At 50.2% G+C, this 23,681-nt stretch overlaps 1 protein-coding gene across 7 annotated transcripts in view; it reads left to right on the top strand.

Moving 5' to 3' along the window:
* Positions 1 to 23,681, top strand: part of VRK3 (VRK serine/threonine kinase 3) — a 49,568-nt gene that overhangs the window by 5,693 nt on the left and 20,194 nt on the right. For all 7 annotated transcript variants that reach the window (XM_054464862.2, XM_054464864.2, XM_054464857.2 and 4 more), the window contains exons 3-7: positions 4,114 to 4,253; positions 10,687 to 10,836; positions 12,241 to 12,603; positions 19,283 to 19,347; positions 22,586 to 22,652. In XM_054464862.2, the coding sequence (XP_054320837.1) occupies positions 4,115 to 4,253; positions 10,687 to 10,836; positions 12,241 to 12,603; positions 19,283 to 19,347; positions 22,586 to 22,652 (784 nt within the window). In that variant the 5' untranslated portion in view covers position 4,114. The remainder of the gene's footprint in view (positions 1 to 4,113; positions 4,254 to 10,686; positions 10,837 to 12,240; positions 12,604 to 19,282; positions 19,348 to 22,585; positions 22,653 to 23,681) is intronic.

Raw genomic sequence — 23,681 nt, 5'->3', positions numbered from 1 at the left:
GGAGGCTCATGCCTATAATTCCAGCACTTTGGGAGGCTGAGGCAGGTGGATCACTTGAGGTCAGGAGTTCGAGACCAGCCTGGCCAACATGGTGAAACCCCATCTCTACTAAAAATATAAAAATTAGCCAGGTGTGGTGGCACCTACCTGTAGTCCCAGCTACTCAGTATGCTGAGGCAGGAGAATTGCTTGAACCTGGGAGGCAGAGGTTGCAGTGAGCCAAGATTGCACCACTACACTCCAGCCTGGGCAACAAGAGCAAAAGTCTATCTCAAAAAAAAAAAGAAAATTAGCTGGGTGTGGTAGTGCATACCTGTAGTCCCAGCTACACAGGACACTGACAGGAAAATCGCTTGAACCTAGGAAACAGAAAACTGCTTGAACCTAGGAACTGCAACGGAGGTTGCAGTGAGCCAAGATCGTGCCACTGCACTCCAGCCTGGGTGACAGAGTGAAACTCTGTCTCAAAATAAATAAATAAAACCATCACCGATTTCTAAACAAACCCTTTGTTCACATAAGAAATCTAGACCAGGCATGGTGGCCCACACCTATAATCCCAGCACTTTGGGAGGCCAAGGCAGGAAGATTGAGCTTGAGCTTAGGAGTTCAAGACCAGGGCGACATAGCAAGACCCCATCTCTACAAAAAGTAAAAAAAAAAAAAAAAAAAACCAAGCATGGTGGCACATGCCTGTAGTCCCAGATACTTGGGAGACTGAGGTGAGAGGATGGCTTGAGCCCAAGAGCTCGAGGCTGCAGTGAGCCATGATCATGCCATTGCACTCCAGCCTGAGTGACAGGGTGGGACCCTGTTGCTAAAAAATAAAAAAGAAGTATAGAGTCTGGCTAAGCTAGGCTTCAGTAACAAGCAACTTCTAAATCTTAGTGGTTTAACATAATGACACATTATTTCTCGCTAATACAACTCTCCAGGCACCAGCCTCTATGCAGTTTAAAAATACATATATTTTTAATTAGCCAGGCACAGTGGCCCACGCCTGTAATCCTAGCTATTCGGGAGACTGAGGCAGGAGAATCGCTTGAACCCTAGAGGCGGAGGTTGCAGTGAGCCGAGATCGCGCGACTGCACTCCAGCCTGGGTGACAGAGCGAGACTAATTTTTTTTTTTTTTTTTTTTAGAGACGGAGTCTCGCTCTTTCGCCCAGGCCAGACTGCAGTGGCACTATCTTGGCTCACTGCAAGCTCTGCCTCCTGGGTTCATGCCATTCTCCTGCCTCAGCCTCACAAGTAGCTGGGACTCCAGGCGCCCGCCACCGCGCCCGGCTAATTTTTTGTATTTTTAGTAGAGATGGGGTTTCATCGTGTTAGCCAAGATGGTCTCGATCTCCTGACCTCGTGATCTGCCCGCCTCGGCCTCCCAAAGTGCTGGGATTACAGGCGTGAGCCACCGCGCCCGGCCTTTTTTTTAATTTTTAATTTACCTGGGTACATATTAGGTGTATATATTTATTGGGTACATCTAGGCAATTTGGTCTTGTGACACCAGTGTCAACACCCAGGTTTGCCTGGCAGAGAGGGAAGAGGCAGTGAGACCTCTAGCTTAACAAAAATGCTCACTAGTATTTATGCCTTTGAGAAAGAGATGTTCTTTTACATATTACTAGCAGGACAACAAATCACTAAGTTAGTCTGGCTAACTTAAGTTAGAATGACTGGCTTTCTAGAGAGTAAAAGATACTTGACCGACAGCCTTTGCAGTCCAGATGTCTTACATGACTCCTTTGTTTGAAAAAACAGAAGGGCAGATTTATGCCACAGAGTGTTTCTGCTCTTCTGCAGCCTGAGGAAGAGGAATCCAGGACCCCTTCTCTCCTCATGTGGCTGAGATTTCTTTCACCAGCTGATGGGATGGCCTGTGGTTTTTAAGGACAAGCTCTAGAATTTCAAAAGTCAGTGCCTAGAGGAAATAGACAGGCCTGAGGAGCTCAGAACTTCCTATCAAAGAAGAAAGGGAAGAATAGAAACATTAATGACTGGAATATAGTAACTTGGGTGCAAGGCATGGTCACAGCAAGCACTAACATAAAAGGCTTTCTATGGGCCAGGCCCTGTTCTCAGCACCTCATATAAATGTATTCATTTAGACCTCATCGACCATTCTATCAGATAGGAGCTGGGAGAAGCCGCATTTTACAGTGGGGTGGACTGTGACACAGAGAAGTTAAGTAGCTTGCCCAGCATGTAGCGGATCTGGGATTGAAATCTGGCAGCCTGGGGCCAAACCTGTGATTTTAAGGACTCCACTGTTTGCATTTGCAACAGAAGCCAGCCTTTACAGTGAATAAAGGAAAAGGGTTTGATCAGAATGGTCTCTAGAAGCCAGGATGGTAGCTCATGCCTGTAATCCCAGCACTTTGGGAGGCTGAGGCCGGAGGATTGCTGGAGGCCAGGAGTTCCAGACCAGCCTGGGAACATAGTGAGACACTGTCTCTACAAAAAAAGTCTTAAAAAATTACTCAGTTGTGGTGGCACACACCCATAGTTCCAGCTACCTGGGAAGATTGCTTGAGCCCAGGAGTTTGAGGCTGCAGTGAGCCATGATTATGCCACTGCATTCCTCCCTGGTGACAGAGTAAGACCCTATCTCTAAAAAAATTTAAAAATGAATATTCTCTTTCAAGGTGAAATTTCTATTTCAATAGTTTCACTTTTTTTTTTTTTTTTTGAAGCAGAGTTTCACTCTTGTTACCCAGGCTGCAGTGCGATGGCAAGATCTCGGCTCACCGCAACCTCCGCCTCCCGGGTTCAAGTGATTCTCCTGCCTCAGCCTCCTGAGTAGCTGAGATTACAGGCATGCACCACCACGCCTGGCTAATTTTGTATTTTTAGTAGAGACGGGGTTTCTCCATGTTAGTCAGGTTGGTCTTGGACTCCTGACCTCAGGTGATCCGCCCACCTCGACCTTCCAAAGTGCTGGGATTACAGGCATGAGCCACCGTGCCTGGCCAATAGTTTCACTTTTAATTGCTAATGTACACTAAGCCTGAGACTATAAGAACAAATAAATGGCCCTTTTTTGTTGCTGCTGTTTGTTTTGTTTGTTTGTTTGAGACGGAGTTTTCACTCTTGTTGTCCAGGCTGGAGTGCAATGGCATGATCTTGGTTCACTGCAACCTCCACCTCCCGGGTTCAAGCGACTTTCCTGCCTCAGCCTCCTGAGTAGCTGGGATTACAGGTGCACACCGCCACACCTGGCTAATTTTTTTTGTATTTTTAGTACAGACAGGGTTTCACCATGTTGGACAGACTGGTCTCAAACTCCCGACCTCAGGTGATCTGCCTGTGATGGCCTCCCAAAGTGCTGAGGTTACAGGCTTGAGCCACCGTGCCCGGCCTATTGCTGCTCTTTGTTAGATGCTCATTACAAATAGCACTGCCATAATGAAGGGCAATACAAACTGCCTGTTGTACTTCATCCTTGTTAATTTCCCTTCTTCACTTAACTGACTTAAAACTCTTCTATATCCTCATTTGTCATAGGCTCAGTATGTAATTTGGACTTTTAAAAAGTATCAGGAGTTAGCGCAGAGAGATGCAAAGCATAGAGAGTAATTTAGTGAACACTCATCATTCTACTAAATTAGTCAGGATAGAATAGGCTGTGCTGCCGTGACAAGTAAACCCTGAAATCTTGGTGGCTCAATACAGCAGAAGTGTATTTGTTGATCATGAGATTCCAGTGTGGACCAGGCAGCCCTCCTTCATCTTGTTGCTATGTCAGTTGGGAGCCATGGCCTCCAGGGCCATCCCTGCAGGTGGAGGGGGAGGCAGAGGAGGTATTCAGACTCCTAACTGCCTCGGCCATGAGATGACTCTACTCACACCCCATTGGCCAGAATTAGTCATGTGGCCTCTACCTAGCTGCAAGGGAACCTGGGAAGTATAGGGGAGCATATCGATATTTGGGGAACATTGACTGTCACTCCCATTCCCATTGCGTGTTTTAAGAAGCGAACATCACAAACATAGTTGAAGACCCTGGTTGTGCCTCCTGCCACTCACCCTGTGATTAAGAGCAGTTCTCCAACAATACTTCCACTGACCTTCAGCTGGCCCATTTCACTTTGTGTTTGTTCATTCTGTTTTGTAGCATGATCTCCTTCTGTCCAGACTGTGGCAAAAGTATCCAAGCAGCATTCAAATTCTGCCCCTACTGTGGAAATTCTTTGCCTATAGAGGAGCATGCAGGGTCCCAGACCTTTGTCAATCCACATGTGTTATCCTTCCAAGGTAAGAACCAGAGCATTGAGCCTATTTCTGCGGTGGGGATGAGGTGCATGCACGTGTGTGTCTGCGGAGGGAGGATGCCTTTGCAGCCTGTCTGACCCTGTCCTGACACTGGAGAAGCCCAGGCGCCAGGACTGGACCCCTCTGTCTACCCTCAGTCCCTTGGCCTCTTATTGGCCTCATGGCTTTGAACACTCTCCATGTTAACAACTCCTTCATTTCTATCTCCAGCCAGCCTGGACTCCCCTGCTTGGAGGAGATAGATGTGCAGCCTGCCAGCTTGGCACCTGCAGGTTGAGTATCCCTTATCCGAAATAATGAGGACCGGAAGTGTTCTGATTTTGGATTTTTTCAGATTTGGAATATTTGCATTATACTTACTGGTTGAGCATCCTGATTCAAAAATCTGAAATCTGACTGGGCACAGTGGCTCATGCCTGTAATCCTAGGAGTTTGGGAGGCTGAGGCAGGCAGAGCACTTGAGGTCAGGAGTTCAAGACCAGCCTGGCCAACATCCTGAAATCCCATCTCTACTAAAAATACAAAAATTAGCTGGGCATAGTGGCGCATGCCTGTAATCCCACCTACTTGGGAGTCTGAGGCAGGAGAATTGCTTGAACCCAGGAGGCAGAGGTCGCAGTGAGCCGAGATTGTGCCACTGCACTGCAGCCTGGGCAACAGAGTGAGACTCGATGTCAAAAAAAAAAAAAAAATCTGAAATCTACAGTAGTCCAGTGAAATTTCCCTTGAGCATCCTGTTGGCACTCAAAGTTTCAGATTTTGGAGCATTTTGCATTTCAGATTTCCGGATTTGGGATGCTCAGCCTGTGTTGGATGTCCTGGTCACATCTCAGTCTGAACATGCCTTCACCTGAGCTCCTGGTGTTCCTGCCGCCTGCCCTGCCATAGACTTCCCCATTGCCGTGAATAGCACTCCATTCATCCACTTTCCCAGGCCAGACCCTGGGGATCATCCTTGAGTTCTCTTTGTCTCGCACCCCGTGACACACCCACCCCTTCAGCAAATTTTGTTGGCTCCCCCTTTACAATCAGTGCAGTATCAGCCCACTTCCTTCTCCGCATCTCCCACATCCCTGGTCCTCACCTCTCTTATGCAGAAGCATTCTTGCCCTCTGCTCCCCTCTCTTGTCCCTGTAGTCGTCTTCATGCGGCCGCCCGAGAGATCCTGTGAATGCCGTCAGAGCCCATCATTCCTCTGCTCATACTTTCCCACGTGAGGCGATGGGACCAGATCCCCATTTCCCCTCAGACCCCACCTACCGACCCTCCTGCTGTTGCCTCTGCTATTCCAGCCACACTGGCCTCCTGGCTGCCCCTCCACGCCTCAGCATGCCTGGGCCTCAGCCTGTGCGCTTGCCGCTCCCTCCTGAACGCCTCTTCCCTTATGGGCCTGCATGCCCCCTCTTTCACTGCCTTCAGGTTTTGTTTTTTGTTGTTCTTGTTTTTGTTTTTGAGACTGAGTCTTGCTCTGTCGCCCAGGCTGGGGTGCAGTGGCGCAATCTTGGCTCACTGCAACATCTTGGCTCACTGCAACCTCCGTCTCCCAGGTTCAAGCAATTCTCCTGCCTCAGCCTCCCAAGTAGCTGGGATTACAGGCGCCTGCCACCATGCCCAGTTAATTTTTGTATTTTTAGTAGAGACAGGGTTACACCATGTTGGCTGGCTGGTCTCAAATTCCTGACCTCAAATGATCCACCCGCCTCGGCCTCCCAAAGTGCTGGGATTACAGACATGAGCCACCACGCCCAGCCTTGTTTTTTTTTAAACAGAGTCTCACTCTGTCACCCAGGCTGGAGTGCAGTGGCCCCAATCTCAGCTCACTGCAATCTCCGCCTCCCGAGTTCAAGTGATTCTTGTGCCTCAGTCTCCCGAGTAGTTGGGATTACAGGTATGTACCACCACGCCTGGCTGATTTTTATATTTTCAGTAGAGATGGGGTTTCACCACGTTGGCCAGGCTGGTCTTGAACTCCTGGCCTCAAGTGATCTACCAGCCTCAGCCCCCCAAAGTGTTGGGATTACAGTCATGAGCCACTGCACCCAGTCATGCCTTCAGATATTTATTCAATTGTTACTTTCTCAGAGACACTTTCCCTGCCAGTACTAATTAAAGTTGCATCTTCCCTCTATGCAATGATCCTGTCCCCCTTCCTTGCTGTGTATTTCTTTTTGGTACTTGTCTCAACCCTATTAAATACATTATTTTGCTTATATTGCTTCTTCTGTAAGTTCCATAAGGACAGAAACTTTTTGTGTTTCTGTAACCTGTGTTGATTGTGGTTTTGTAACCTGCTGCTTGCACAGGACCTGGGTCTGTGCCTGGCATGGTATTGGGTGCTGAGAAATCTTACTGACTGGTTGAATGAATTAATTAAATATCAGTAGTAGATCTTGCTCACTGGAAGGCCCAAGCTCAGATACTATATTGGTAAATCAAAGAAGGTTTATCCATCGGACAGTTGTGCAGAAGGCAGTCAGCATACATGGCAGGGAGTTGAGTGACATTCATTTTATCATTTGGGAGTGTGTTTAGCTGCAGATAACAGAAAACGCTATGACAAGGGTTTAAACAAATGATTAGGTTTATTTTTTCTTTTCTTTCACTGGCAAGTATGTAGAGCAATATTTTTCTTACTAAAAAGGGACAGTGAGTATTGGGATGGTGTCCCCATGATGCCCTAAGGGACCCAGGCTCCTCTGTCTTTGCACTGAGCCATCCTTAGCATATGGCTTTTGTTCCCATGCTTACTGCCTTGAGGTCTCAAGTTGACTTCTTCATCTCCGCAGTTCCAGGCAAATGTGAACAGCGTTTGCCTTGGCCCAACTTGAGAGTCAGAGTGGTTTTTGTTTTGTTTTGTTTTGTTTTTGAGACGGAGTCTTGCTCTGTAGCCCAGGCTGGAGTGCAGTGGCACGATCTCGGCTCACTGCAAGCTCCACCTCCCAAGTTCTCTCCATTCTCCTGCCTCAGCCTCCCGAGTACCTGGGACTAGAGGCGCTCACCACCACACCTGGCAATTTTTTTTGTATTTTTAGTAGAGACGGGATTTCACCGTGTTAGCCAGGATGGTCTCCATCTCCTGACCTCGTGATCCGCCCGCCTTGGCCTCCCAAAGTGCTGGGATTATAGGCGTGAGCCACCGCGCCCATCCTTTGTTTTTTTAAGACAGAGTCTTGTTCTGTCGCCCAGGCTGGAGTGCAGTGGCACGGTCTCGGCTCACTGCAACCTCTGCCTCCCAGGTTCAAGCAATTCTCCTGCCTCAGCCTCCCTAGTAGCTGGTATTACAGCCGCACACCGCCACACCTGGCTAATTTTTGTATTTTTAGTAGAGACCAGCTTTCCCCATGTTGGCCAGGCTGGTCTTAAACTCCTGGCCTCCCAAAGTGTTGGGATTACAGGCATGAGCCACTGCACCCGGCCAGAGTCAGTTCTTAACCCAACCCCTGCCTTTCCTAATGCTAACCTAGAGTCCAGTTCATTATTCACTCCCTCAGTCATCAGATGGCAAATATGTATGGGTAACCTACCATGTGCTGAGGTGCTGTATTTGTCCTGAGGAGCTGTATTTGTCCTGAGGATTATAGTAAGAAATGAGACAGCCCTGGTTTCTGGTCTCTCAGAGTTTTTACAGCTCAGTAAGGCAACAGACATTGAATAAATGATTATCAGCAGGTTGCATGATAACAGAGGGGAACTGAATGGACCCTGGAACACATATAAGGGAACATGTTTTTCGGGGAATCAGGGAAAACCTCCCTAAGTGGGTAAAGTTTGAGTTGAGCTAGGGATGAAGAAGAATGGGCCGGGCACAGTGGCTCACGCCTGTAATCCCAGCGCTTTGGGAGGCTGAGGCAGCCTGATCACCTGAGGTCAGGAGTTTTGAGACCAGCCTAATCAACATGGAGAAACCCTATCTCTACTAAAAATACAAAATTAGCCGGGCGTGGTGGCGCATGCCTGTAATGCCAGCTACTCGGGAGGCTGAGGCCGGAGAATCACTTGAACCCCGGAGGGAGAGGTTGCGGTGAGCCAAGATTGCGCCATTGCACTCCAGCCTGGGCAACAAGAGCAAAACTCCGTCTCAAAAAAAAAAAAAGGAATGAACAAGGTGGGAGTTAGCACATATGTTCCAGGCACTGGGACATGGTATGGGGAGCAGATGTGAGGTGAGGGGAGCCAGGCACACTGGAGGAGTAAGGAACATTTCCGCCTGGGGAAAGAGAGGCAGGGCCACTTGAAGGAGTTGGGTTTTAACTGTTGGTGACGTGGAGAGCTGCGGAAGAGCTTCTACCAAGTAGGCAACACAATAGGCTTTGCATTTTGGAAAGATTTCTGTGGCTTCTCTGTGTGGAAAATGGATTCAAGCCATGGAAACCAGTTAGGAGGCCATTCCAGTAGCCCAGGGAGCAACTATGCTGGCTGAGTTAGTCAGTGTCAACTAAAAAGAAAGGACATTTGTTTTTAGCAATATGGCAGACCAGATGATAATAAAAACTCCTTATAGTTCAGTGTGCCCAAATATGTGGAATAAAACGTTAAAATGTCCTTTTAAAATATAGAGCTAAGTGGTAGGAAAGTAAGGGGAGACCATGGAGATGAGAAACAGCAGGAAAACAGAGACCACAGGGCTAAGCAAGTGTCACATAGGTGTTATTTGTCCTGGGGCTGTTTGCTGATGGCCTTGAGCCTGTGTTTTATCGGGGTGCAGGAGACAAAGCTTAGGGCCTTAGCAGTACAGGAGTTGCAATTGGAAACCTCCTCTTAAATCTGGGGCTCCTCAGTGGGTGAACTACAGCAAAAGTAATTGTTCCCCAGAGAAAATTGGTGGAGACATTTGTCAGCCTTGATGGTGGGTAAATAAAGCAGGAAAGTCTTCTTTGAGAATTCCTTTTTTTTTTTTGAGACATAGTCTCACTATGTCATCCAGGCTAGAGTGCAATGGTGTAATCTTGGCCCACTGCAACCTCCACCTCCCATGTTCAAGCAATTCTCCTGCCTCAGCTTCTCAAGTAGCTGGGTTTACAGGCACTTGCCATCACACCCAGCTAATTTTTATATTTTTAATAGAGACAGGGTTTCACCATGTTGGACAGGCTGGCCTCAAACTCCTGACCTCAGGCGATCCACCTGCCCTGGCCTCCCAAAGTGCTGGGATTACAGGCATAAGCCACCACGCCCAGCCTTCTTTGAGAATTCCTAACCAAGAATTCACATTCTCACCAGTTTGGGGCCAGAATTCACACTGATCTGTGTGGTCCCCCAAAATGCAAGCTGAACATTTAACTTAAAGTGGTGAGATGTGGGTACCACTCCGTGCCTGATATAAACAAATCTTCTCTTGGAAAACATCCTTTAGAGACAAACCTCAGGGAATTACCACAGGTCAACGTCCAAGGATCAGTCTCTGTTGATTTACAAAGACACCAGGAAATAAGCTAGCCTGAGAGTCAGCAGAAACAACAAACTATAGAATCAGACCTGCCAAGACCACAGACCTTAGAATTAACAGATGAGAATGTTTACAAAGCATGCTTAATACATTTAAATAAATAAAATAACAAATTGAAAGTACAATGAAGGAATAGGTTAAAGTTACACAGGCAAATAAGAGAAGGAACCAAATAAAAACTCTAATGATTGTATGTGTATATATGTATATATGTGTGTCTATATATGTATATATATGTATGTGTATATATATATACACACACAATCATTGTGTGTATATATGTGTGTGTGTGTGTGTGTATATATATAATAATCATTGTAATCAGAAACTCAGTGGGTGGTTTAAACAGCAGACTAGACATAGCTGGGAGAATTAGTTAACTGGAAGATAGATTTTAAGAAATGACATGGAAGAGGCCGGGCATGGTGGCTCATGCCTGTAATCCCAGCACTTTGGAAGGCTGAGGCTGGCGGATCGCTTGAGGTCAGGAGTTCAAGACCAGTCTGGCCAACATGGTGAAACCCTGTCTCTACTAAAACTATAAAAATTAGCAACATTACAGGCATGTTGGTGCGTGCCTGTAATCCCAGCTACTTGGGAGGCTGAGGCAGGAGAATTGCTTGAACCCAGGAGGCAGAGGTTGTAGTGAGCCAAGATCGCACCACTGCACTCCAGCCTGGGCAACAGAGTGAAACTCCATCTCAAATATACCTACATATAAAGAAATTATGTGGAAAGGACACAGAGTGGCAAAGTGCTGGAAGATACAAGAGAAGCAAAGACCTAAGAAGGAGAGAACAACTAAAAGGAACAGTTTGCTTAGATATTTACATAATAGAAGAAGCAAGAATTGGTGTTGAGGGCCAAAGAGAACAGCATAGCTGAGTATAACCTCAGGGCTCGCAGTCCAATGGTGCCTGCAAAGGGGGCTTTGTAACTCTAGTCTGCATTTTGTCTGCCTTTCTTTAGGCTCAAAGAGAGGGCTGAACTCCAGTTTTGAAACCTCTCCTAAGAAAGTGAGATGGTCCAGCACCGTCACCTCTCCCCAGTTATCCCTCTTCTCAGATGGTGACAGTTCTGAGTCTGAAGATACTCTGAGTTCCTCTGAGAGATCCAAAGGTAAGAGTTAAGGTCCATCTGGCCTGACTCCAAGTGGAGCAAAGTTGGGTCATCTGATGATCTTTGGGACAAAACTGCCACAGCCCCGGCTCAAACATCATCCATCCCTGCCTGGACTCTGACTCCAGCACCTTCCCCAGCCTCCCATCTCCCCCTCCAGTCTGCCTCTATATGGCCCCAGATGGGTCTTTCAGCACCCAGAGCTGCCCCGGCCCCTCCCTGCACACAGACCCCTACTGTGCCTGGCACCCTCAGACCAAGCTCTTCAGTCTGGCATTTGTGTGGCCTGGTTCCTGCTTTAGCGCTCAACACAGTCTTTGCCCAGAAAACACTTTTGGGGATTAACCTTGGTCTTTGCTAAGCCTGTTCCCTCAGCCCAGGGCACTCTCACCTTCCTTCTTGGCCTTGTGTACTGCCACTCAGCCGGTCTGGTCTCTAGGAAGCTTCTCTTGAGTGCCACAGGCTCGCATCCAGACCTCTTCATCGTCCGCCAGAGCCTCTTTCCAGTCTCTTTGGCGCCCCCTGTGCCTGCTGCGGCCTTCATTGGAGCACATGTCACTCTAGGCTCCACATCCCTTTCGGCCTCACTTTCTGGGCTGGGGGCCCTTTGCAGGTAGGGACCCAGCACAACTTGTGTATATACCCTGTGCCCAGCCAGTGCCCAGGACACGGGAGGCCTGAAGACTATGTTCCTTCTGTTCACTGAGCCCCTGGATCTGAAGCCACACCCACAGTGGCAGTGTGAGGCGTCCCCTTTGCTCCTCATTATCCTCTGGGTCCAGAGGCCTCTTGCCATCACTTGCCTTTAGGGGATGGTGGGTGGGAGGAACAGAGTAAGTGATGTCTTTTCCTGTGTCCAAGTGTGTCTCCCACCACACCCGCTCCATTCTCTTGCCAGGCTAGGAGCCCTTCTAGGGCAGGGCTTTGATCTAACAAATTTTTTGGCCCTTTTCTATCTCAGGACTGAGTCCTTTTTCAGGATGTTTTTGGGTAAATGTCTAGAATGTCCTTTTTTCCCTGTCAAACTTCTACTCATCCAAGAAGACCCAACTCTAACATCCCTTCCTCCAGGAAGCCTACCCTGACTTCTCCAGGAAGGATCTCTTTCTCTTTTGGGCCCTAGTATCTGTCTGTACTGCCCTGTTTCAGACCTGCACCTGACTAGCTGTGTCTAGAGCTGACTTGCCCACCAAACTGGGCACTCCTGAGGGAAGGATGCAGGTCCGACTCCTATCTGGTGCCCCAGCGTCATCACACAAAGGCCTGACTCATAGAAGGTCCCAGGAAATGTTTGTTGAATGAACAAATTCATAAAGGAACAGTATTTTGCGTGCTGATTCACTCCCCATCTAACTTTTCTCTCCTGAATGGTGCTTTTGCTTTATTCTTTCCATCCTCCTGCAGGCGCCGGGAGCAGACCCCCAACCCCCAAAAGCAGCCCTCAGAAGACCAGCAAGAGCCCTCAGGTGACCAGGGGCAGTCCTCAGAAGACCAGCTGCAGCCCTCAGAAGACCAGGCAGAGCCCTCAGAAGACCAGCTGCAGCCCTCAGAAGACCAGCAGGAGCCCTCAGGTGACCAGGGGCAGTCCTCAGAAGACCAGCTGCAGCCCTCAGAAGACCAGGCAGAGCCCTCAGACACTGAAGCGGAGCCGAATGACCACCTCACTTGAAGCTTTGCCCACAGGGACAGTGCTGACAGACAAGAGTGGGCGACAGTGGAAGCTGAAGTCCCTCCAGACCAGGGACAACCAGGGCATTCTCTATGAAGGTACACTCTGTCTATGGGCGGCCAGGGACTGGGTCGTCTCAGCACCAGGACAGTGGGAGGGGACCCCTTTCTGAGAATGGGAATGGAAGCCACATCCCTAGCTGCAGACCTGTCACTAGGCAACTTTCTCTTATACCTAGGACTCTGCGCCTACCCATCTGCAGGGCTGGGCAATAGTGGGAACGAGTGCAGCAGGCTGGAGTAAGGCAGTTGGGAGTGGTGGGGACTGTGGCCAGTTGGAAGGCATGTGCCCTGTGTGAAGTGTGCCCCTCCTCACCGCACCTGCTGTTGTCATGTGGGAGTGCAGGCCCAGGGGCTGCATGTTAGGGCTGATTGTTCTGGCCAGTGTGCAGAGAGAGGATGGATCCCCACCTAAAATTTGGTTCAAACATCGAGACTAATGATGTCACACACACACCAAGAGGATGTGAGAGGTTTATTGCTTACATAATGGGGGGCTCTGCGGAGAGCAAGCAGGCCTCCCACACAGATCTGAGATGCCTCGAGAGTGAGGAAAGGAGACTGGCCAGGTGTTTCATCATGCTTGGGGGGTGGGGCTGGGCTCAGGGTTTCTGCACAGGGGCCAGCAACACGCATGGTTTGAGTCTTGTGGATGCAGACCCCAAAGGAGGGAGCACCCAGGCTTGCTCATCTGCTCACCCAGGTGTGGGATGGAAGGGGAGGAGGGAGGCACAAGGCTGAAAAGCTCAGACTCTGTTACAATGAGGAAAATAATTATGGCAGTAGTATTAGTATTAACTGTAATAAATATGGAGTGCTTCTGCAAAGCCAGGCCTGTTCTAAGCACTTTACATGGGTTTTTCTTTTCCTTTCTTTTCTTTTTGGAGCTTTTTAATTGAGATAAAACACATAAAAGTTATTTTTTTATTGGCCAGGCGTGGTGGCTCACGCCTGTAATCCCAGCACTTTGGGAGGCCAAGACAGGCAGATCACGAGGTCAGGAGGTTGAGACCATCCTGGCTAACGCTGTGAAACCCCATCTCTACTAAAAATACAAAAAATTAGCTGGGCGTGGTGGCGGGCGCCTGTAGTCCTAGCTACTCAGGAGGCTGAGGCAGGAGAATGGCGTGAACGAGGGAGGCGGAGCTTGCAGTGAGCCAAGGTTGCGCCACTGCACTCCAGCCTGGGTGACAGAGCAAGACTCCGTCTCAAAAAAAAAAAGTTATTCAGTGAGACTCCATCTAAAAAAAAAAGTTATTCTTTTATTATTATTATTTTTTATTTTTTATTTTTTTGAGAGGGAGTCTTGCTCTGTTGCCCAGGCTGGAGTGCAGTGGCACGATCTTGGCTTATTACAATCTCCACCTCCTAGGTTCAAGTGATTCTCCTGCCTCAGCCTCTCAAGTAGCTGAGATAACAAGCACGTGCCACCACACCCGGCTAAATTTTTTTTTTTTTTTGTATTTTTAGTAGAGACAGGGTGTTATCATGTTGGCCAGGCTGGTCTCAAACTGCTGACCTCAAGTGATCCACCTACCTCAGCCTCCCAAAGTGCTGGGATTACAGGCGTGAGCCCCCACGAAAATTCATTCTTTTAAAGGGTGTAACTGAGTGGCCTTCAGGATATTCACAGTGTTGTGCAACCATCATCGCTATCTAATTCCAGGACGTTTCTGTCACCCCAAAAAGAAACCCAGTAGTTTTGAGCCATCACTCCCATTCTTCCCCCAATCCACTGGCAGCCACTAACCGCCTTTCTCCCTCTGTGGATTTGCCCCTTCTGGGTGTTCACAGAAGCGGAGTCCTGCGCTGTGTAGCCTCTTGCGTCTGGCATCCCTCACTCAGCAGCGTGTGCTCAAGGTGCATCCGTGCCGTTTAGCATCACTGCCGCACTCCTTTTATGGCTGCGTGATACTCTGCTGAATGGGAACACCCCGTGTGGCTTAGCCACTTAGCAGCTGATGGGCATTTGGGTTGTTTCCACTTTGGGCTGTTATGAGTAACACTGCCGTGAATATTTGCTTACAAGTTATGTGATGGACAGAGGTTTGCTAAATTCTCACCACAGCCTTAGGATGTCAGTACTATCCTTATTCCCATTTTATACATGAGGAACATGGATCCCAGAGGTGTGAACTATTAGGCTCTGGGCTCCAGAATCTTCCACGTTTTCCAGGAAAAGCTTGAAACCTAGATTTCAATAGGAAATCTTTGAATTGGAAGTGCCTGCTGGCCAGACAAGCATGTGGGCAATTTTGAGCCTTCCGTTGGCCATCCCTGCCTTGAAGTCTGGGCAGGCAGGCAGGACAGCTGGTGTTTCAGACAGCCCCAAATCTGAGTCCTGACTTGGCTCCGACACGCTGAGGGAGCCCCAGCAAACAGCCCAGGCACTCTGTGCCTTGATGTCCTCCACTGGAAAAGTGAGATGACGCCTTGCCCCCTGTCTCCTGGGGCTGTTGGCTCAAATGATGATAGGAGGTAGAGGCCAAGCGCTTGGAAAACTGTACAGGGTCCTTCCCAGGCAGAGGTAGGCAGTGTTACTAACAGGGGGACAGATAGGCAGGGCCAGGAAAGGTGAGAGAGAGGGGAAAGAGTGTGACCAAGACCAAGCAGGAGCAAGAGAAAGAGGGCCGTGGCTGACACCGAGGGAGCACTCACCTGTGCCAGCACTTTTATTTTTAAGAGATGGAGTCTTGCTCCATCACCCAGGCTGGAGTGCGGTTGTACAATCATGGCTCACTGCAGCCTCAATCTCCCAGGCTCAAGTGATTCTCCCCTCTCAGCCTCCCGAGTAGCTTGGACTGCAGGCATGTGCCACCACACTGGGCTAATTTTTTAAATTTTTTTTAAATAGAGACAGTTGCTGTGTTGCCCAGGCTGGTCCCAAACTCCTGGGCTCAAGCGATCCTCCTGCCTCAGCCTCCTAAAGTGCTGGGGTTACAGGCAGGATCCCATGCCAGACACTTTGGGAACTCTCTGTGTCTTACCCACATAATGCTGTCAGCCACACTGTGAGATAGGCACCAATATTACCCCATCCTGCAACTGGGGTACAGAGAGGGGAAGCTACTTGCCCAAGGGCACACAGCCTGGAAGTAGTAGAGCTGGGATTTGAACGCAGGCACTCTGGCTTCTCCCAAGAAAGGGAGAGAAAGGAGGAGAGGGCGGGGAGAAAGAGTGAGTAGGAATCATGATGAGAAGGAATGAGAGGCCGAGGAGCACAGAGGGAGGAGAAGGGGAGAGGGATGAAAACCAACAGTGAGAAAGAGATTGAGTTGAGAGAGCAGGATGAGGAGAGGGCAGGAGGGCGGGGAAGGAAGAAGGAGAAGGAGAGGAAAACACACAGGGCCAGGAGCTCCTGAGAGAAGAAACCACACTTGCCCTCCCCAGAAACCCACAGTGGAAGCACAGGAAGGAGCTACTCTGGGCCAGTGTGGTTTTGGTTTTGCCTTTTATGACTCAGGTTGTTTGATAAAAATAGCAAACCCCAGCGCCCAGCCTGCCTGAGCCATCCATTCCTTCAGCAGTCCTTATTTATTTTTTAAAGTAGAGACGATCTCACTATGTTGGCCAGGCTGGTCTCAAACTCCTGGCCTCAAGCCATCCTCCTGCCTTGGCCTCCCAAAGTGTTGGGATTATAGGCGTGAGCACTGCACCCGGCTGCTCAGCGGATCCTTAAGCAGCACCTACCATTTCATGTGCCTGGCCGCAGTGCCGGCACAGACAGTGCAGGGGAGCAGGGCTGGCGAAGGCCCTGCTGATGCAGAGCTTGCATTTGGGGACACACCACCATTGGGTGGCATCGCCCCAGAGCAAATCGCCCTTTTCTTCTGCCAGTTTGCACCAGTCGAGAAGAGATGGTGGAGTTGTATGTCCCGTAATTTAAAGCAATAACAGTAAAACAACAAGAACAAGCTGAATCGTTATGGTTATTCAAGCAGTGGACACTTTTACCCCACTCTCTGCGCCATGCTCTAAGCACTTTATTAACTCTTGTCTCTCTGTCCAGTACTGAATGATAATGTCATATATCCTGGGCCTCCTGAGCTATATGGGAGAGCCACCATCCGTCATCAGTCACATGAATCCCTGCGGCTGCTCACTGCGGTGCGCTTGGGAGAGCTGCCCGTGAGCAGCAGCTCAGGGTCAGGCCCACGCTGCCCTCCGCAGCTTCTGCCTTTGCCGATGGAAGGTGGGGCTTGTGTTAGTTTCCTGTGGCCGCTGTAACAAGTTACCACAGTGAGTGGTTTAACACAGCACATGCTTATTCTCCTACAGCTCTGGAGGCCAGAAGTCCAAAATCACTGGGTATGAAGTTTAGGTGTTGGCTCTGCTGGTTCCTTCTGGAGGCCGGAGGGGAGAAGTCAGTCAGGGTCCCCAGCGGGGCCTGGGGACGTGGAAGGCACGGGGCACCCTGGAGCTCAGCGGTGGGCTGGGCTGCCTCTGCTGGCCACTTGTCGCTTGACCTTTCAAATGACAGCATGACCCTGTGCCTCAGTTTCCTCATCTGCAGAGGGGAGATGGTAATGCTACTGCCCTCAGGGCTGCAGTCAGGAGAGTGAAATGAGTAGAGTGATGCCGGGAAAACAGCCAGCGCCATGTATGTGCTTCCTGGTGTTAGGGTCAGGATGGGTCCCAGAACAGTGCACCTGCTCCAAGTTCAGGACCTGCTGGCCTTTGGCAAGGGGAGGCGCTCGCCTGCCTGCCTGCCACGCTCTGGTCTTCATTTGGCACACGTAGAGATTTTCCATGTGTCAGGTTTCTGGCAAGCAGAAACCTGGATCTGCCACCCTAGATCACAGAGTCTAGAGCCCTGGGCTTGTGGCCTGTCTCTGCTGGGGCCCTTGGCCAAGCCCCTTTTCCCTTCTGGCCTCCCTTGGCTCCCTCTACAATGAAAATTGCCCAGCTAGCTTTCCAGGCTGTTGGCTGCAGGGCCAGTTAGAAAAGTGAAAGAGAAAAGCTTTTTATAATCCGCAAAGCAGATTATAAAATTGTATCAAACTGCCAGCTTTTCCTGCCTGCCTCTGAGTACCGGGCACGTACACATTGTCATTAACCTCATGGTGCCTCTGAGAGACAGGCACTGTTACTATGCCTGGGTTCCAGAGAGGGGCGGATGCTTGCTCATGATGTCACAGCCCGCTCCAGCATGATCCCCCCAGTGCTGTCCCCACAGCTGGAAAGGATTTTTCTTTCCCCGAGATGCGGGTCCTGCATACATCTCCCTCTCTTCCCCTGGGCTCAGAGCACCCTTGGCCTTGAACGTGTAGAGCTGGCTCCCAACCCTGTTCCAGCTGGAGCTTCTTGAGGGCAAGGATGGCTTCTGGGTGACTTTGTCACCCCCCATCCCTCAGCTCAGTGTCTTAGACGATACCAGCCTCGATGATGAAGGGAGGGTGGGAACGATGAGAGCAGAGGAAGGAGGGACACCAGCGTGAGTCAGGTGCGCGGGCGACAAGAGCTCAACTCATGGGCTTTGGGATTAGCTAGACCCAGGTTGAGCCAGCTCTGCCACTCCCCAGCTGCGGAGCCCTGGTGTTATGGGGATATTTTAAGGCTGCCACCTGTGGAGCAATCCTGATGTGCCAGGCTCCATGCTGGGCTCTGGGCTGAGTAGGTTCACTGAGCAGTGTGCGTGAAGGGGGACGCAGACTTTTACTGCACACATCGCTGGTGCTGCTGTTACTCCTGCCAGCCTGTTGAGTCCTTGCAGCCAGTCTTGGGGTAGACCTTTTTGCTCCCATCTTACAGACATGCAAATGGAGGCCCAGAGTCACACAGAGCGAATGGAGGAGCTGGGATTTGAACCCTGGTCAGCCTGGCATTTCTTAGCCTCTCTCTTCTCATCTGTCAGATGGGACAATGCATGTGAAGCCCACACTCAGCACAGGGCCAGAGACGTGGTGAGGTCTGTAAATGAACAGTAAGGGCTCCTGGAGCAGGCTCTGTTGGGGGACAAGCATGCAGGGTGCTTATGGGGAGCTGCCTCAGGGATCAGAACCCAGGAAGCGGGTAAGGAGCGGGAGGTGGGGCTGTGATGCAGCCCAGTGATGGCCTCAGCCGACCCTGCAGGGCTCTGGAGCAAAAGTGGTCCTTCATCGTGGGTCCGTGTTGGGCCAGGAGAGGCTGGGCCTTTATGTCCACCTCAATCAGTCATTGGACCTGGGTCACCCTGGGATGTGGCCTTGGATGAAGTCACTCTGCCTAGGACGCACCTAATTCCCCAGCCACAGGCTGTGACAGTACATGGGAACTGTCCACCAGGAAGCTCCTCAGAGGCTCAGTACCCGGGGCTGTTATTGGGGAGCAGTCATGTGGCCCCCTCTGTCTGACATGTATCCGCATCCCAGGTTCCCCAGAGGAAAGCAGGTGTTGCACAGAAACCACAGTGATTGCACAAGCAGTTTAGGCTCAGCGAGCCCCACTCACTTAGGGGATTCTGGGAGCCCTCCCGGAATCCAGGGTCCCAGACCTTGCCAGGAGAGCCGTCTCAGGCCTGCTGCATTAGCCCTTCCTGCATGGCTGGATAGTGACAGAGAGAAAGAGAGAGAAGAAGCTTATTTAAAACTAGGAAGCCGCAGGTCGTGAGAGCCAAGAGTGCGCTTGACCTTGTTGGAACCAGGGCGCCAGAGCCGCTTCTCATTGCTGGGAAGTTTGGGGATGATGACCCTGACTTTCCCTGTGGTTATAACCTCGCTTCCTTGTTTGTTCCCCACAGCTGCACCCACCTCCGCCCTCGCCTGTGACTCAGGACCCCAGAAGCAAAAGTTCTCGCTCAAACTGGTAACTAACCCTGCAGGTGGGGGGCAGTTCGGAGGGGAGGGACTTTCACAAACACATCCTTGACTTCTGAGCCCCTCTGTCAGCTGGGAGAGCTCGGCCGGGAGCCAGGGTCCCCACCTGCAAGGAGCAATAAGACCATGGGCGGGGCAGGCGCCCAGTTCTCCATCATCCCAGGGTGTTGGAAACCCACAGTTGGATCCACCCAAGTCTGGTTCTGATGCTTCCTGGCTGTGTGACCTGGGCAAGCCCATCCCCCTCAGAGCTCAGTTTCCTCTGTGAAATGGAGCCACTAATACCCACAGGGTGTGGCCCATCTGCCCCCTACCGCCAGCCTCGCAGCGTGCTCGTATCGAGCACCTACTGTGTATCACCGTGCTGGGTGTGGGGTCCAACAGAGAACCCAGCAGATGGGGTCCCCGTGCTGAGGATTCAGTGAAATCACACATCGGGTGCTGAACATGGGTTTCAGCAGACAAGACGTGTGCACTCGAGGGTGGGGCTAAAAGGAAACAAACAGAGAAAGGGAGAGTGGCCACAAGGGTGAATCACGCCTTCCACACAGAGGAGGAGCCTAACAAAAGGGCATCATTGTGGTTCATAACCCCGCCATCATCCCTGGGTGCTGGGATTATGGGTGACCCTTATTTTCTTTTTATCAGAATTGTCTCACACCCCAGAAAACCGGGGACGCCTGGGTCGGTTGCCCTACCTCCGCGCTAGTTGGAGGCCATGAGAGTGGGTCAGAGCGTGGCTGTGGAGCGGGGCTCATTAGTGGTGGGTAGCACCTGCTTTGAGAGCCTGGCATTGCCTGAGCCGGGCTGTGTTTCACAAGCACTGCTTCATTGAATCCTCCCAGTGGGGCAGCTACCGTGTCCCATTTAACGCTTCTCTGCATGGTTCAGGTGTGTCTGGCACAGTAGGCACCCCATCAACCTGAGCTGTTCCTGTTATTACTACTGTAATTACGCTCATCATCCTAGAAATACAGCCTTGCTCTCTGTTCGTGCATCTGACCTCATCAACATTTCCTGAGGCTCAAAACTCACTGACGATGAGTTGGCCCCAGGCCCAGCCCTGGAGAAGCTCCCAGTCTGGCAGGGGCCATGCCATGTCCCAGTCTCATCAGGAAGAGGGATGGGCTGGGAGGGGAGCACAGGGCATCAGGCCAACCAGAAGACATTCACCCTCGCCATCCACTGGGAAGGCAGCTCTGTTCTGAAGCATTCAAAAGGTCAGGGGCTGAATGCCCAGTGGTGTTCATCCATCCATTTATTCATTCGTTCACCAAGCCTTTCCTGCAGCCTCCTGTGAACTGAGTGCTGGGGACATCTACAGAGATGGGTCAGACCCAATTCCTGCCCTGAAGGAGCTGCCTCCTTGGGGGAGTGAGGCGGGCGTGAATACCCCACGTGAGATTGCTCAGGGCCTACATGGCTGTGCCCACGTTGCTCGCGTCAGTCACTATGGTCTTCACCAGCATCGTGGGGAGGACTCCAGGACGCAAAAAGGGAAAAGGAAGGACAAGAAGAAGAGAAGCTGGGGCAGGGAGCCAGGCTCACTAATGACCAGTAGCAGCACCTGCTTATTGAGAACCTATTATGTGACAGTCCCTGGGCTGAGTGTCACAAGCATTATGTCATTTAATTCTTTTGGGTTTTTGTTTGTTTTGAGACAGGGTCTCTCTCTGTCACCCAGGCTGGAGTGCAGTGGTGCAATCAAGGCTCACTGCAGCCTCGGCCTCCTAGGTTCAAGTGATCCTTCCACTTCAGCCTCCCAAGCAGCTGGGACCACAATCATGTACCACCATGTCCAGCTATTTTTTTTTCTTTTTTTTCTGGTAGAGATGGGGTCTTCCTATGTTGCCCAGGTTGGTCTGGAACTCCTGGGCTCAAGCGATCCTCCCACCTTCACCTCCCAAAGTGCTGGGATTATAGGCATGAGCCACTGCACCCAGCCTTTTGGTTTTCTTTGGGGTTTTGTGTGTGCGTGTGCGTGTGTGTGTATGTGTGTTTACTATGTCATTGAATTCTTTCAACAAGCCTATGGGATGGCTTCCATGTTCCTGTTTAACAGATGAGGAAATGGAGACTCAGTCACTTGCCCAGGTGCACCCAGCATGCAGGTTGCTTTGTTCACAGCTATATCCCCAATGCCCAGAATAATACTCAGCATATAATGGAGGCTTTGTAGGAAGAATGAATGAATGAATGGCAGAGCTGGGGTTTGAACCTAGATCTGTTTGACGCTATACTCTTAAGAACTCAGCTGCATGAGTCGTGTTTAATTAAAATATTTGGTGCTTTTTTTTTTTTTTTTTTTTTTTTGGCGACAAAGTCTCGCTCTGTCACCCAGGCTGGAGGTGCAGTCTTGGCTCACTGCAACCTCTGCCTCCCAGGTTCAAGCAATTCTCCTGCCTCAGCCTCCCGAGTAGCTGGGATTACAGGCACACACCACCACGCCTGGCTAATTTTTGTATTTTTAGTGGGGGGGGGGTTTCACCATGTTGGCGAGGCTAGTCTAGAACTCCTAACCTCAAGTGATCCACCTGCCTTGGCCTCCCAAAGTGCTGGGATTACAGGCGTGAGCCGCCACACCTGGCCATTTAGTGTTATTTTAACAAATACCCAATATTAATAGTGGCTTAACCAAGATGATATTTTATTGTTTTTTCATTTAAAAGTCAGGGGCAGTTTTCCAGAGCTGATATGATGGTTTTATAAACAAGGGGCCCTGTTTCCTTCTCTCTTTTTGCACCAACATTTTCAATGCATAACCTGCATCTCTTGGGCTGTAGTGGCTGCTTCAGCTTCCACCATCACATCTGCATTGCAGCCAGCTGGAACAGAAGAGGAAAGGTAGAGCCTGTCCCAGCCCTCTAAGAGCATAACATGGAAGTTGCCTACATTTCTTCTCCTCACATCCTCATTGGCCAGAACTTGGTCATGTGGTCATTCCTCACTGCAAAGAAGGCTGGGAAACGTAGTTTTTAAGTTGAAGGCAACATTCTAGGGAACACTTTGGCTCTTATCATAAAAGAAAGAAAAGGAACCTGGGTACGGGGAGGTAGCTCACAGTCTCTGATGTGTGTTTGTGTGCATTACCTGAGGAATTTGGCTCCGATGTGGGGACTTGATGAGGAGCCTGGTCATCGAGGGAGTAATAAATTGCCAGTGGGGACTGGGGGCCCTTATCTGAGACTTCAGTGTGACAGCTTTCTGCCCCTCGTGTCCCCCACCAGGATGCCAAGGATGGGCGCTTGTTCAATGAGCAGAACTTCTTCCAGCGGGCCGCCAAGCCTCTGCAAGGTACCTAACAGGGAACTGGGCAGGGAGAGGAGAGTGAGGGGGGCGCCGACTTGGTCACAGCACCTGACTTCTACCTGCAGGCGTGCGAAGGGTGGGTTTAGATTAAAGGCCCAGGTTTTCTTCCATCTGTGCCCATAACCTGACTCCTGTCACCCCTCAGGCCTCAGCGTGTGTTGTGGCTGGCTCACACCAGCTCTTGGAAGCCAAGTATTAAATTTTCAGGCTGGGCGTGGGTTGACGCCTATACTCCCAGCACTTTGGGAGGCTGAGGCGGGCAGATCAATTGAGGCCAGGAGTTTGAGACCAGCCTGGGCAATGTGACAAAACCTTATCTCTACTGAAAATACAAAAATTAGCCGGGTGTAATGGCATGCGCCTGTGATCCCAGCTACTCAAGAGGCTGAGCTGGGAGGATTGCTTGAGCCCAGGAGGCAGAGGTTGCAGTGAGCTGTGATTGTGCCACCGCACTCCAGCCTGAGCAACAGAGCCAGACCCTGTCTCCAAAAAAAAACAATTAAATTTTCAAGAAGATGGCAAGCTGGTTGTTACACACAGCCAGTATTAGCAATTAAATTATATAGGCCAGGCGTGGTGGCTCATGCCTGTAATCCTAGCACTTTGGGAGGCCGAGGTGGGTGGATCATCTGAGGTCAGGAGTTCGAGAGTAGCCTGGCCAACATGGTGAAACCCCATCTCTACTAAAAATACAAAAATTAGCCAGGCGTGGTGGCGTGTGCCTGTAATCTCAGCTACGTGGGAGGCTGAGGCAGGAGAATCACTCAAACCTGGAAGGTGGAGGTTGCAGTGAGCCGAGATCATGCCACTGCACTCCAGTCTGGGCGATAGAGTGAGACTTAGTCTCAAAAAATAGATAAAATAAATAAGTTATATAATTTTACAAATAAATTATATTCAAAACAAAGATAATGAGCCCTCAGAAATTCATCACTTCCTAATTATTTTCTACATGTCCTGTGATCTCCGCCAGTGAGGTTGTGTGCACTGTTGTCTCTGTGTGGTGAGAATGCT

This window comes from Pongo pygmaeus, chromosome 20 (assembly GCF_028885625.2).
Source record: "Pongo pygmaeus isolate AG05252 chromosome 20, NHGRI_mPonPyg2-v2.0_pri, whole genome shotgun sequence".
In the NCBI taxonomy this organism is placed as follows: domain Eukaryota; kingdom Metazoa; phylum Chordata; class Mammalia; order Primates; family Hominidae; genus Pongo; species Pongo pygmaeus.
The sequence above is the reverse complement of the archived record's forward strand: the minus strand, read 5'-3'. Positions and strand labels throughout refer to the sequence as shown.